The sequence below is a fragment of the Corticium candelabrum genome, chromosome 4 (assembly GCF_963422355.1).
Source record: "Corticium candelabrum chromosome 4, ooCorCand1.1, whole genome shotgun sequence".
Taxonomy (NCBI): domain Eukaryota; kingdom Metazoa; phylum Porifera; class Homoscleromorpha; order Homosclerophorida; family Plakinidae; genus Corticium; species Corticium candelabrum.
Window position 1 is genome coordinate 1,377,647 of NC_085088.1, and position 12,261 is coordinate 1,389,907.

At 42.2% G+C, this 12,261-nt stretch overlaps 3 protein-coding genes across 3 annotated transcripts; 1 reads left to right on the forward strand and 2 right to left on the reverse strand.

Moving 5' to 3' along the window:
• Positions 1 to 172: 172 nt before the first annotated feature.
• LOC134178991 (transcription initiation factor TFIID subunit 4-like) lies at positions 173 to 5,717 on the reverse strand. Its single transcript, XM_062645903.1, has 11 exons — positions 5,009 to 5,717; positions 4,870 to 4,950; positions 3,391 to 3,901; positions 3,152 to 3,336; positions 2,913 to 3,027; positions 2,789 to 2,853; positions 1,940 to 2,005; positions 1,754 to 1,879; positions 1,547 to 1,696; positions 640 to 708; positions 173 to 577 (listed from the first exon to the last, which is right to left on the reverse strand). Exons 1-11 carry the CDS (start codon positions 5,642 to 5,644, stop codon positions 467 to 469), a joined length of 2,115 nt encoding a protein of 704 aa, XP_062501887.1. The 5' UTR covers positions 5,645 to 5,717; the 3' UTR covers positions 173 to 466.
• A 208-nt stretch (positions 5,718 to 5,925) lies between these two features.
• On the reverse strand, positions 5,926 to 8,085 carry LOC134178229 (protein LSM14 homolog B-like). The gene is made up of 6 exons (XM_062645062.1): positions 7,876 to 8,085; positions 7,644 to 7,813; positions 7,064 to 7,406; positions 6,648 to 7,005; positions 6,215 to 6,515; positions 5,926 to 6,147 (listed from the first exon to the last, which is right to left on the reverse strand). Exons 1-6 carry the CDS (start codon positions 7,994 to 7,996, stop codon positions 6,109 to 6,111), a joined length of 1,332 nt encoding a protein of 443 aa, XP_062501046.1. The 5' UTR covers positions 7,997 to 8,085; the 3' UTR covers positions 5,926 to 6,108.
• A 96-nt stretch (positions 8,086 to 8,181) lies between these two features.
• LOC134178231 (nuclear transport factor 2-like) lies at positions 8,182 to 11,026 on the forward strand. The gene is made up of 4 exons (XM_062645063.1): positions 8,182 to 8,350; positions 8,445 to 8,516; positions 8,571 to 8,669; positions 10,731 to 11,026. Exons 1-4 carry the CDS (start codon positions 8,255 to 8,257, stop codon positions 10,839 to 10,841), a joined length of 378 nt encoding a protein of 125 aa, XP_062501047.1. The 5' UTR covers positions 8,182 to 8,254; the 3' UTR covers positions 10,842 to 11,026.
• The last annotated feature ends 1,235 nt before the right edge of the window (positions 11,027 to 12,261 follow it).

A 12,261-nucleotide genomic window follows, 5' to 3' on the forward strand; every position in this document is an offset into this window, starting at 1 on the left:
CGCACGCATGCGCAACAGTAACCCCCTCTACACACGCATGCGCAACAGTTAACCGCGCCTACTAACACGTACACAAAAATTATGTACATGACAACCAAGCTATGTGCAGATTTTTCGGACATAGAAAGACAAGCAGACAGGAAGACGTAGACAAGCTGGCAGACAAGGCAAAACAGTAGAACCAGAAGCACAAACTCAGCAATCACAACCAATAATTATAATTTTATTATTTGAGAAAGCAATCGCAATAGAATATCAAAGAACTTGACTGTACAATTTCAAAGTCCGTGTACGTTCTAACCAACGACAAAACTTCTCCGATTGAAATTCCAATCATAATAAATCTAACAAGCAAGTTAGGACAAAATGACTAATACCGTCAATACTGTCACAAAGTTCATGTGTGAATGTAAGCAAGTTTTCTGGGAGCCAACTATTAATTGAGACGTCTACTCCTACAACGCTATTACTTTAGTAATGTTTCGTAAAGACGTATGGACTTTCTAGTCTCCTTGTCTTGTTCTAAAATAAATATCAGATCTCTTAAGTTGATCCGGCGTTGACGAGTCTTACGAGTCTAACAGCAACGAGGCAGTAATGTGAGTTGATGTGCACCGAAGTATGTGTTATTAGTCATACCTGAGCTCTCAACGATGCACCACCGGCTGCATTGCTCGGAGAAGATCCGTCTGACCCATCCAAAGTAAACTGAAAAATACAGATAGTTGGCAAATACAGAGAAAAGCAAGTAAACTGGTAGATGGGTGGGTGGGCGGGCAGAGTGTTAATATTTGAATGATGAGATGGGTAAGTAAAGTACTGTAAATTAATACATTTTCGTAACTAAAAAAGTTCATAAACTGCAAACTCTATTCGTAAGAAACGTTTGTAGATATCCCTCATGCGTCTTGAACACGTGCGTGGAAGTGACGAGGCTCAATCACAACATCTGGGTAAGTGCCTGCTGACATACCTACTTCATTGCCGACATACACCTACTTCATTCTCAATGTCTATTTCTTGACTTGCAAAAGCCAATTCATTTACAGAACACTACCCGCCATTGCTGCCCACCCCAAATAATAAAAACACTCATTCTATGTGCATCCTTATGGGTACTTGGGCTACAAATGTGCATGAATATTTGGACAGAAGCTAGTAAGCGATTTAAGTTAGTAACTTCTTTGCAATTTACGAAATTTACAAAATTAAATAACTTACCAAAATTTATTGATTTACAGTAATGCAGTTCCAATATGCTGATTTCAGTGTAATGTATGTCGGGTGTTCATTTATCTGATGGACAATGGGTGACCAAACCAACAACCAGATGAACAAATGTAGATAACAGGCAAGTGGACAGACAAACAAGTAAACGAATGAGTAGATGGATAAGCTGGTAAACAAATCAGCAAATGAGCATATAAGCAGGTAAGCAAGCCAACTACCAGTAGACTGGTAAGTGAGCAAACAAACAAACAAACAGACGTAGAAACAAAAAATTGCTATACAGCCACATACAACATACTGACAAAATGTGACATACATCTGTTTTCGGTCTCTTCCGTTGTCCGATAGCAGCCAATGCAGTCTGGTTTGCCGCTCTCTTCTGCAGCTGTTCTAGTTCCTCCTGCTGCATTTGCTTCGCCCTCTCTTTCAACAACGCCAGCTCGCCATCGTCCTGCTTCGAACGACTCTAGAGTAAACAGATTCATAAATAGACATGCTAGCATAATCAATTGCTTGGGACTACTTTGGCAGCTTTCAGCAGCATTTCCCGCTCGCGTTCCTTCCGTTGAGTAACATGAAAACGATCTATTTTCTCTAGGATCTTTAGTTGTGACTTAACATCGGTTGTAATCTCACACCGACTCTCGTCCTATCAATCAGTAACACAAACTAAGCTACACAGATATGTGACTAAATAGATAATGAATACTTGGTGTATCTCCAGTCGATGCTGACTGACAGCAATAAGTCTTTCGATAATAGTTTTCAACCTTTCCTGTATGAATTACAAACAAAATGCTACATACTGTACACTAATTGCGCTATTATTACAAACAGATACTATTACGTAAAAGTGCACTGTCAAAATGGTCTGTATATAAAGCTTCCTCTAAAATATCAAAATATGCCAATCATATGTTGCTTCAAGAAATATTTAAAATTAATAGAAAGCAAGTGGTAGGCACATCAGGAAAGTAGTATTGCTAGTACAGAAATTGAGAATACAATGACATTGCAATCGATCGTAACTTGGCAGTTACAATTTACAGACTATCGTGAGCATGCTCTGTAAGGTGGAACTTTACTAGCAGTGGCAGCTCTAAAGAGTGGTGTAGCAGACACCCACACCCACACACCCACACACGCGTGCACACACATGCACACATGCACACGTGCACGCACACACACACACACACACACACACACACACACACACACACACACACACACACACACACACACACACATCATTTTTGGCTGAAAGTAGTCAGTGAAGAAGACTTGCAAGGTACGTGAGCATGTGCTGACTGCGTACGATGCTTTGTGTTTGTGAAATAAGCAAACAGCCAAGGATCCAATATAATATATAACAAATGTTATGTTTCAAAAAGCGTAGTACTGTAATCATGTTTTAATGTTTCATTGACTCTGTTATCAGTAATAAATTATTAATTCTACATTTTGCTGTTTCGTAACATCACATTGTCAGAACCCTAAAGAGTTCACCCCATTCGAGAAACCCCAGATCCACCACTGACAAAGACCCTCCAGACTGTACCTCAACTGCATGAGATAGTAATGAATACACATCCGGTGAGATCTGCTCAACATTGTATTTGAGTCCTAAACAAAGAGTGTCGTGTTCAATGTTAACCGCACTGATTGCTGAAAGTCATTGATACCTATTTCATTAACTTTCTGTCGAAGACAGTCTACTGATAAAAACGTATCATCCTTGATTGACCTTGTCAAACCGGACAATAAGTCAGTGCTGGCCGCCATATGAGCAGTCTCTTCCTGTAATGTAGGATCACAGGATAGGTAGTCAAATAGAGAAAGACAAACTGGACAGATAGATTAATAAACACATGGACACACACGGACACACACACACACACACACACACACACACATGTCATACCGTCAGATTCACACCAGCCATTGATGTAACATCTGTAATGTCATCATCTTCCATTCGAACAGGCCCACTGTCGGTAGTAGCATCTCTTCCACTAGAAGCCACCGACTTGCCTTTACCTTTTGCTGTAGATTTAGTAGATGTTGGAGACGTAGAAGAAGCAGAAACCATCTGTCTCTTCATTGCAGCTTTGAACCAAAAACATATGTAACAACAATAGCTACCATTAATGGCAATAATACCTGATGACTGCCCTTGTCTACTTGGAGACAATGTTGCAGACCTTGCTACAGGTGGCACAAATGATTGTAACTGCTGTGTTTTAATCTGTTGCGGCTGCAATTGCTGCGATTGTAATTGTTGCGTTTGTAGCTGCTGATTCTGCAACTGCTGCGTCTGCAACTGTTGCATCTGCAGCTGCTGTTGCTGTAGCTGTATAGGCACTTTCGGTTGCAGCTGTACGAGCTGTTGCAGTTGCTGCTGGTCCGAATGAGCCGTAGTGGCAGCAACAAGAACGGTGCCCGACATTGCAGGCTGCGTCTGAGCAACAGATACTTGTTGATTCTGCAATGTTTGCTGGGGAGACGTCATAATGGCTTCGGTTTTAATTGCAGACTGATAGACAACAGATGCCTGACTAGGATTTGATACAGCTACAAGCACTGACTGTTGTGTTGGCTTTTGCACTCCTGGTTGTTCCATCATCTTACGTCCAAGCGCATGTAAATCATGCCGTAACAACGGGACACCAACCTACATCAAACATACAATGTAATTCTCAAAAAAATTACTCTCAGGTCCTTTGATATCTGCATGAATGTAAGCTACACTTAATCATACATATGGAAGACAACAAATCGAGAACTAATTATCTATGTATTTGTTTACACTGCAAATGACATCAATTATGTATGTCTCCCAATAACTTCTTACCAGTGTAAGTAAGTCTTAGTGTTTATGAAGTAACAAATCAAAACTACACACACTACTGTCACTGTGTAAGACCAACAGTTTCCACTGTACCATATTTGTAAGGTCCCAACCTATTTCAGTTTGTTGTCCATTTATTTTCTGCAAATATTTACTTTAATGTCAGGAAAGACAATAAAGAAGATCTTAATCATGCAGCTGCTGTTCCTAGCATACATAATAAGATCTAGAATAAGTAGCTCAACTCTGTTTGCAACTTCTCCTCCTCCGATCATCTACAGAGTTGTGTCCCTGTACTGCACTAAACTGAGCTCTAGGGAATAGCCAACACACGTTAAGTATCAGAGTTCAGTAGATCAGCATGTATTTGTTAGAATCAGATCAGAACACCTGGATCATTATAGGGCACCTTTCATTGCTAAATACATGCAATTATACATGTCAATCAAACAATTGGGAACAAACACCTTAGTGATTAGCCTCAAAACGCCAGACAAAAAGCAGCAAAAGTACTTCCCTCATTTGTGTAGAATAGGAAACAACTTGTCATCTGAGATTATAATAGACTGTTCAAATGAGTAGCAATGCCCAAACAAGAGCTACTGGAAAAGACAGTCTCCTTGTCTCAAATCACTTGAAAAGTCACACCATAAACTTGTTATTGTTGTAAGAGTAAGTAACCTACTACAAACTGATCTGACATTTTCAAAGATAAACGCTTAATTAACATAATTTCATTACAAATTCACACCACATGCCATTTGACTGTGCAGTCTGCATGCATGTTCTACCTTCAGCACCGGCAAGATCTCGGCTACGCCTTCGGACTCTCCTAATCCAGCGACGAACTGCTCCACTGTCATCCTTCCACTCTACAACATGTCATCATTACTGCATGAAATGTCACACTGCTACCAGAGTACCACCCACCAACAACTGCCTGACAAGATCAGAAATCATCTTCCCATACTCAGCAGTCTGCTTGTGAGCAACCTCCACCAGAGCATTGAGAAACCGCTTCGTAGCATCCATCATACTAGCAGGAACATCAGCAGTCGAAACACCACCCGTCTGACCAACAGTCGCTGTAGCTGGCATCTGATTCGAGTTACTCACAGCAATCGACTGCAACTGAGCAGCAGTATTTCCACTAGTCGACGCAGCTAGAGCAGAATTCTGAGGAGCTGGACGAGGAGCAATGGCCACAGGCCGAGTAACCGGATTCACAGCCGCACGAGGAATACTAGCCACGGGCATAGACCCAACCACTGGTCTAGACACAACCCTTGTTGCTGGAAAACGTTGGCCCACTGTGACAGCAAGAGGAGCAGAGAGCGAATTCTGTGGCTCGGACTTGATCAGCGCAGTTCCATTGATGGTCGTCAGCACAGCCTGCTGTTGCTGCGGCGCTTGCAGTCCGGTTGTCACGTTGGTGATGACCTGAGGAGGCAACATGGCCGCTTGCGGTTGTTGCACGGCGGAAGACAGAACCGATACGCCCGGTCCGTCCTCGATGGGGGACTTGAGGAGTTCGTCAAGAACCGATGCAGCCTCCTTGCTGCCCATCCCTCTTTGTGAGTCTGCTTCGACGGACGAAGCAAGACTGGAAGACGGCAGACGACCAAGTGGGTTATATGAATAGCTCCGGGCATGCGTCGTCAGCGAGAACGTCATGACAGTAGCACGTGGGCAATTAACACGGATGTGTGGAGGCCCTAAACTCGTGTTACTTGAAACTGATTCGAAACGAGTCTTTAGTAAAAATTAAGTTCTGCTTCAACAAAATTTCAGCAGTTTGAGATGAAAAATACCAGACACTGACATGTAGACAGACATGCATGTGTGAAGACGTCTGGACTTGTCACAGTTTTTATTTCTTGCACTTTCAACTAACAGCCATTTCAACTTTACCCAGCAATACAACAATGACTAGTTCTGTTTACAGTTTCAAATATAAACAATATCTCGAATAATTCGTATGATACTCTTGCACACAAAGCATGCACTTCTTGCTTCTGTCTATTCTGACATCAACTCTGTTTCGCAGTCGTTTCCTTCGTTTTAGCGTTCTGACAATAAGGAAGACCAACGACATTAGTTGAAGTGACACATTGATTGTACATATACATTTATTACTTGTCTGTCAGACTGTGATCTGTCACTGTACTCATAATCTCTCCTATAGCCGCCTCTTCCTCTTGCTCGAGATTGGCCTCTTCCTCGTCCAGAAAACCGCCTTTGTTCTTGACTACCAGAAAAGTGCTCATAATTTTGATCGTGATCCCTTGACCAATAGCCTCTGCCCCTTCCTCCCCGTCCTCTACGCCCACCTCTCCCTCGATATCCATAACCACGACGACCGGAACCGCCTCGCCCACGTGTACCAGTGACTCCAAATGTCTCTTTGTTCACTGACTGCTCTTCATGCCACGTTTGCCTACATACAACGTGTAATCACAACATCCAACCATGTTTCAGACATGCAATGCCTAACTCTGACTGTCAACTATTTGACTAGATATTTTATCTCCTTCTCACATTTAATTGTATTCTCTATACATGTACTCACCTGTCAACAGAACTGTCAGATGAAAGAGAATCAAAAAATGACTTAGACTTGTTGTAGTACACTGTAGATGAAACAGGCGGCTGTTCATCTACTTCCCCATTCCCATTCACCTCATGCTCGTCTCCATCGTGATCCTCATCTCCTCCAGTCCATCCCTTTTCAACAGCCAATTGTGCCATCTGTCTTTGCACTTCCTCCTCAACTTCTTCCTTATTAAACCTCGCATTAGAACTCTCAAAGTCAAACTCTATGTCATATTTCTTTGGATGAGCTGACGTAGCAGCACTGCCAGATGCTCCTCGATTCCTTGGCCTAACAGAATACACATGAGATCCACTTGATTGTCGACCTCTGTTCACTACATGTTACACAAAACTGACTAAAACATTCCACCATTCTGTAATGATAATGATTACCTGATGGTGCAAATGACCGTCCTCGTTTTGCTACTTTCTTCTGCTCTTTCTCTGTAGATGCCTCACGTACAGCCACTCCACCAGACTTAGACTCATCTGCCCTTGTCTTAACATCTGATTTTGGAACATCTGCAGCAGTCACAGCAGCAGATGGCTCTACAACTTGTGTGTTGGCAGCAGCACTAACTTCAGCCTGTTGACGAGAAAGAGATGTTTCTGGTGGTAGCTGACCTGGCAATGCTGCATCACAATATGATTGCATAGCCTCAAAAGCACTGGGTCCACCACTAAACGGACCAAGATAACCACCTGATGCCACTGCAGCACTAACAGGTGCAGATTGCTACCAACAAAACAGAAATTCCACCAAAAAAAGTCACTAACCACGCGATAACATTTTAGATAAACAAGCATCCACACTTGCAAACACTTACATTTACTCATACCTACTGAAAACATGCAATACTTAATTACACAAAAATGTACTGAAATGATGCAACTCATCACAGACTCTACATCATCACGAGCCTCCTTCACTACCGACACCGTGTGACGTAAGACGTTCGGTTACGTCGCCTACCGATACGATAGCAGGATCGACGGGTGGCTTGTTCGGCTCGCGTTCCTTTGGCGGCTCGGACACCGTCAGGTCTTGAATGTCGGTGGCACGAAACACAATGTAGTCGTAGATTTCATCACGAGGTGCCAGCGCTCTCTCTACCGGTCTGTCTTCGGTTCCGCAAGATCTGACTGGTTCAAGAACACGAGGCGTGAGAAGAGCGTTGGTTAGCACCTGTTTACTGTGCAAATACCTTGAGAGAGAGCGACTGTGCTCTTGGTTGGATCGACGGCGTAGAGGTAGCCTTCATAGCGTATTTGTGCCTTTGAGATGAGACTTATGCGGCTGCCAATGTACGGCCCTGGGCCGCTCATCACGTCAAGCGCAGGATGCCTGCTGTAGCTAGCGATTCAGATTGAGACAGTGAGTTGTCAAGAGTTGCCGCGGTACGCATGCGCAAATAAGCAAACGGCAGGTATGACTTTTTTTAGAAAATAGATTGTAATAGAAAAAATCTCGACGGCGAGTTTATTTCAGAGATCACAAATCGAAAACCGACAAGGACAGACGCGAAAGACTACCACTCAAACTGGCAGTAAATTACCAGTGCGCATGCGCGTGAAAGCAAAAATATGGCGGAGTCATCATTCAAGGGCATCGCGGGGCAGTTCGTTACATCGTACTATCAGATTTTCGACGCTGACAGAAGTCAACTAGGACAATTCTATGTAAGTCTAACAAGCTACGATTTTTGGGTATTTTTCTCGCTCGCATGCATTGCGTCAAATTCTCGAAACGTGTTTCTCTTTTCCGTCACTTTAGCGGCTAGATTCGAAGCTGTCGTTTGAAGGAGACGAACGACAAGGTGCAGCCAATATATTGGAGAAACTAATGGTTAGCGTTGCCGTTTGGTGAGCCATACAAGTAGAGTGGCACTTTTTCTTGCAGTCGTTGCCGTTTCAAGTTGTTCAACACGTCGGCACAACTGTGGACGCTCAACTGTTGGACGGCTATGGATTGTTAATATTCGTTCTTGGACAGTTAAAGGTGAGCGGTATATAATGAGGATTTCTGTTGCTATGACAATATTGAACACATAAGTGTAACGTTTCCGTGCACCTCGAGGCTAAGGTATTAGTAGTCAGTGTTATGGTTTTTCTATCGGATTGTGTCCTTTGTGATATCGGGTCTGTACTGATTTAATGCGATTAGTTTTTATATTGACAACCCGAGTATCGAGGTTGTAATGTCTCAGACGTGTTTGTGTGTCTGTCTGTAAATACAGTATCTCTTGAACGGCTGAACTTATCAATATAATGAGTTTGAAAATGGGCACTCAGGGTCTAGACTTTAGCATTCTGGACAACTTTAACGGTCTGGACAAGGTCTTGTCATCGTCTTCTTAGGGAAGTCGGTGCTGTCATCAGTAGATGACTCTTACAACTCTGAATTGTTGTCGCTTGAGTTGATGAAGACAGCATGTTTATAAAAGGTGTCTTTAGAAGGTAGTTGCTATTGTCTTTTGAGTTTGAGCATTTAGAGGGCAGAGTTATGATTATTACTTGATGACTTAAGCCCTGTCCACACTAGACCAGAATGGATTGCGATCCAATCGGGATAGCGAGCGTCCACACTGCACTTGAAAACGATACCTCCGCCTCATTTTCGATATCACGTGACTGATGACCGATGTGTACGTGTGGCTCCTTTGCTTGTGGAAAGCGCTGATATAGCGACATAGGGTGAGCGAGAACAAAGACGAGTGAGGAGTGTTAGATGTTCCGACTACACGCGTAGCATATGTGGATTGGATTTATCGCGATCCAGTTGCCAGTGTGGACAGGCCTTTTTTACATATAACATGGATTTATGGTTGGCACGTGGGCAGAGGCGTAGCGTGACCTCTAGAAATGCCACGGGACACGCCCACTTTTAGTGGCTTGTTATTGACTGATAGGTGGCATATCCAGACTGGAAAAAGGGTGGTGTATATATACTATATACAGCTTTGGTCCTCACATGTATTTACAGTCCATAATTTTATGACCACGACTACAAATGAAGGGGGCTATAGCCCAGCCCAGCCCATGCTACACTATGCCCCTGATGTGAGTTATGCAATCCCATCATAGATGGCCTCTCTTTTTTAGTAACTAGAGTTAAGTGTAACATACATGTATTAATTAACACTAGTACTTGAACCTGTGTTTACACTGGCTCTTCCACAGCTATGAGCCTTCTAAAAACTATGATAGGATTGGTGCGAGAATTACCAATTTAGATGCACACTTTTTTAAGTGTGCTACTTGTAAATTTATCTAAAATCGTACAAAGTGACTGTTGTATCATGTGACTACAAAGTCCACAAATAGAAAGTCTGTAGTCGTCAGAGTACAGTAACAAAAGAAATCACATATGGGACATAAATATCACTTATGGTTACACAATGTTGAGTTCCCGTATAAAGTTGTAGGTCATGGAAGCGATTGATTTCGCAATAGCAGTTGCAGACAGGTAAGTTCTGTTGTTTACTTCGAACAAGACCTGGCAATTACAAACAAGAATTACACAATTCTGGTAAAGCCTCTTTCATGAGTGTTTTGTGGATGTGATTGGCATTTCATTTGTTGTCTCTGGTTGCCATGTATGATCAATAGCAAATACTGCTCCATGATTTGCCGCATTGAGGGCGTGGCACATTCCTGAGCATGACAGACATAGTCCATCACACATGCACATATTTACCCTGCAGACCAGAAGTACTGTACCCCCTTTACGTTTGAGTATGCTACTCACCAAGTCTCATGACGTTTACAGTCTCGTAATGTTTACAGTCTCGTTTCTTATGGCTTGTAGCTGAAATTATTAGTTAGGAACTTGTGTTCATGTTTCATACTTCATTTTTCTCTGCTCTGTGATACACTAGTTTGTATGTACAGAAGACCTTACCACATCGTCATCCATTGAAGTCTCCATTTTGACCGAGTTATGCATTGATTGACCTTTCACATGAAGCATGCTAGTACGCAGCAATTGTGTGTTGCATGTGGCTATACTTTTGCTTTCTAATCTGTTTGGATAATGTCTGTATGTTGTGTCTGATTTCAGACTGATGACGATCCACCACACATGTTCTCACAAACATTCGTTCTGAAACAATTCGGAGACTCACTGTTCATAACAAACGAAATTTTTCGGCTCGGACTGCATCACCAGTAAACTTAGTTGTTGTTAATGTTGAGTGGTGAGAAGGAACTGACTCATTCATTCTCAGACCTTAGGCTGTTTCTTGCATGGTTAGTGCATTGATCTGTGTCCTTACGTATTCTTTGAACATTTCAAAATAGTTTTGGCATCTAGCAAAGTACTCATAAAAATGCAGACAAAATCAATACTAGCACAATCATTGTTCTACATAGTTGTGTACATGTTGTGTACATGTAGTAGGGTGTTGGATCCACGAACACATGAGTTAGGAGGCATCATTTCTGGACCTGTATATCTGTAGTATTTATGTATGCTGTATTTCTTCGATTAAGAACCCTGAGTTACTATCTTTTCAATCACTTGAGACCCTGGGTTAATATTTGAGCATGGGTTTCTATTCTTTCAACCATTTAGGAGAACAAACAAGCACCAGTTTAATGCATCTGTCAATGCAAGATGCAAATCTGTTTACCAAGTATTTCAACAATTTTTGCTCCTCCTGTTATGTCGTCGTATGAATCTTCTCATTGATCGCCGTGAACTTACACTTCCACTGTCGAGTGTTTTGTCTGTCCACTTTGTACTTGAGAGACACTACTTGAATGGATGTCCTTTCTGCTTTCAATGATGTGTCTCGTTTCTGCTCTAAAGTGAACGTTTCTTGCATGACACCATTGTTAGAGAGCTTCTGGAACACGTGGTAGCCTCAGAGCTCTGACCATACGATGGGTTACTATTCAAGCATGAGTTACTATTTTTTCAATCACTCTAGACCCTGGGTTGCTATTCGAGCATGGGTTTTTATTTCAAAGAAATACGGTATATTATATGGATATTGACATGATACAAGCAAGGTCTATTATGTAATAGAACAGAAAGGCATTGTACATCAACTAGATAATCACAACACACACACACACACACACACACACACACACACACACACACACACACACACACACACACACACACACACACACAGATGCTGTCGATACATACTTAGGGTTTTCCCTAGGCAACTTCCAACTCACGTACGAGCTGTTTAGTTTGCATTCATAAATTTTTTAGCGTGATTGGAATGTAACAGCGACAGGGACCTCCATACTGGAGACCTCTCTGAAATGAACCATAGGATGAAATGACCCGTAATTCGTAAGACTTAATTAATAATTGTCTCAATTTGTCCAAAGCAATCATTGAATGAAATGTAAGGGTTTCACGTCAAGTAAATGCGGCATCAAATAAACATGGTTTATTTGAAGTTTAATAAAATCGGGTTTGAATCAGTCATCTACCTGTTAGAGTCCGTTCAGAAAATGGTGAGCCCTATGGGTAGCTTTGTTTGAAGCTAAGGCCAATTAAGGTCACAACAAGCTTGGTTTCTGTCGGTATTCTCTGTTGCAAGCGTGCCAGCGACAGGAAGCAAGTCCTA

Excerpts from the sequence above, each read along its gene's own strand:
- LOC134178229 (XM_062645062.1), bottom strand. The coding sequence starts at position 7,996 with ATGAGCGGCCCAGGGCCGTACATTGGCAGCCGCATAAGTCTCATCTCA. Across the intron at positions 7,006-7,063 it reads ACGGTCATTTGCACCATCAG|TGAACAGAGGTCGACAATCA; the intron begins GTAATCATTATC and ends TGTAACATGTAG. Across the intron at positions 6,148-6,214 it reads GATCACAGTCTGACAGACAA|AACGCTAAAACGAAGGAAAC; the intron begins GTAATAAATGTA and ends CCTTATTGTCAG.
- LOC134178231 (XM_062645063.1), top strand. The coding sequence starts at position 8,255 with ATGGCGGAGTCATCATTCAAGGGCATCGCGGGGCAGTTCGTTACATCG. Across the intron at positions 8,351-8,444 it reads GTCAACTAGGACAATTCTAT|CGGCTAGATTCGAAGCTGTC; the intron begins GTAAGTCTAACA and ends CCGTCACTTTAG. Across the intron at positions 8,670-10,730 it reads TCGTTCTTGGACAGTTAAAG|ACTGATGACGATCCACCACA; the intron begins GTGAGCGGTATA and ends GTCTGATTTCAG.
- LOC134178991 (XM_062645903.1), bottom strand. The coding sequence starts at position 5,644 with ATGGGCAGCAAGGAGGCTGCATCGGTTCTTGACGAACTCCTCAAGTCC. Across the intron at positions 1,880-1,939 it reads ATCGACTGGAGATACACCAA|GACGAGAGTCGGTGTGAGAT; the intron begins GTATTCATTATC and ends ACTGATTGATAG. Across the intron at positions 1,697-1,753 it reads TGCTGCTGAAAGCTGCCAAA|AGTCGTTCGAAGCAGGACGA; the intron begins GTAGTCCCAAGC and ends TGTTTACTCTAG.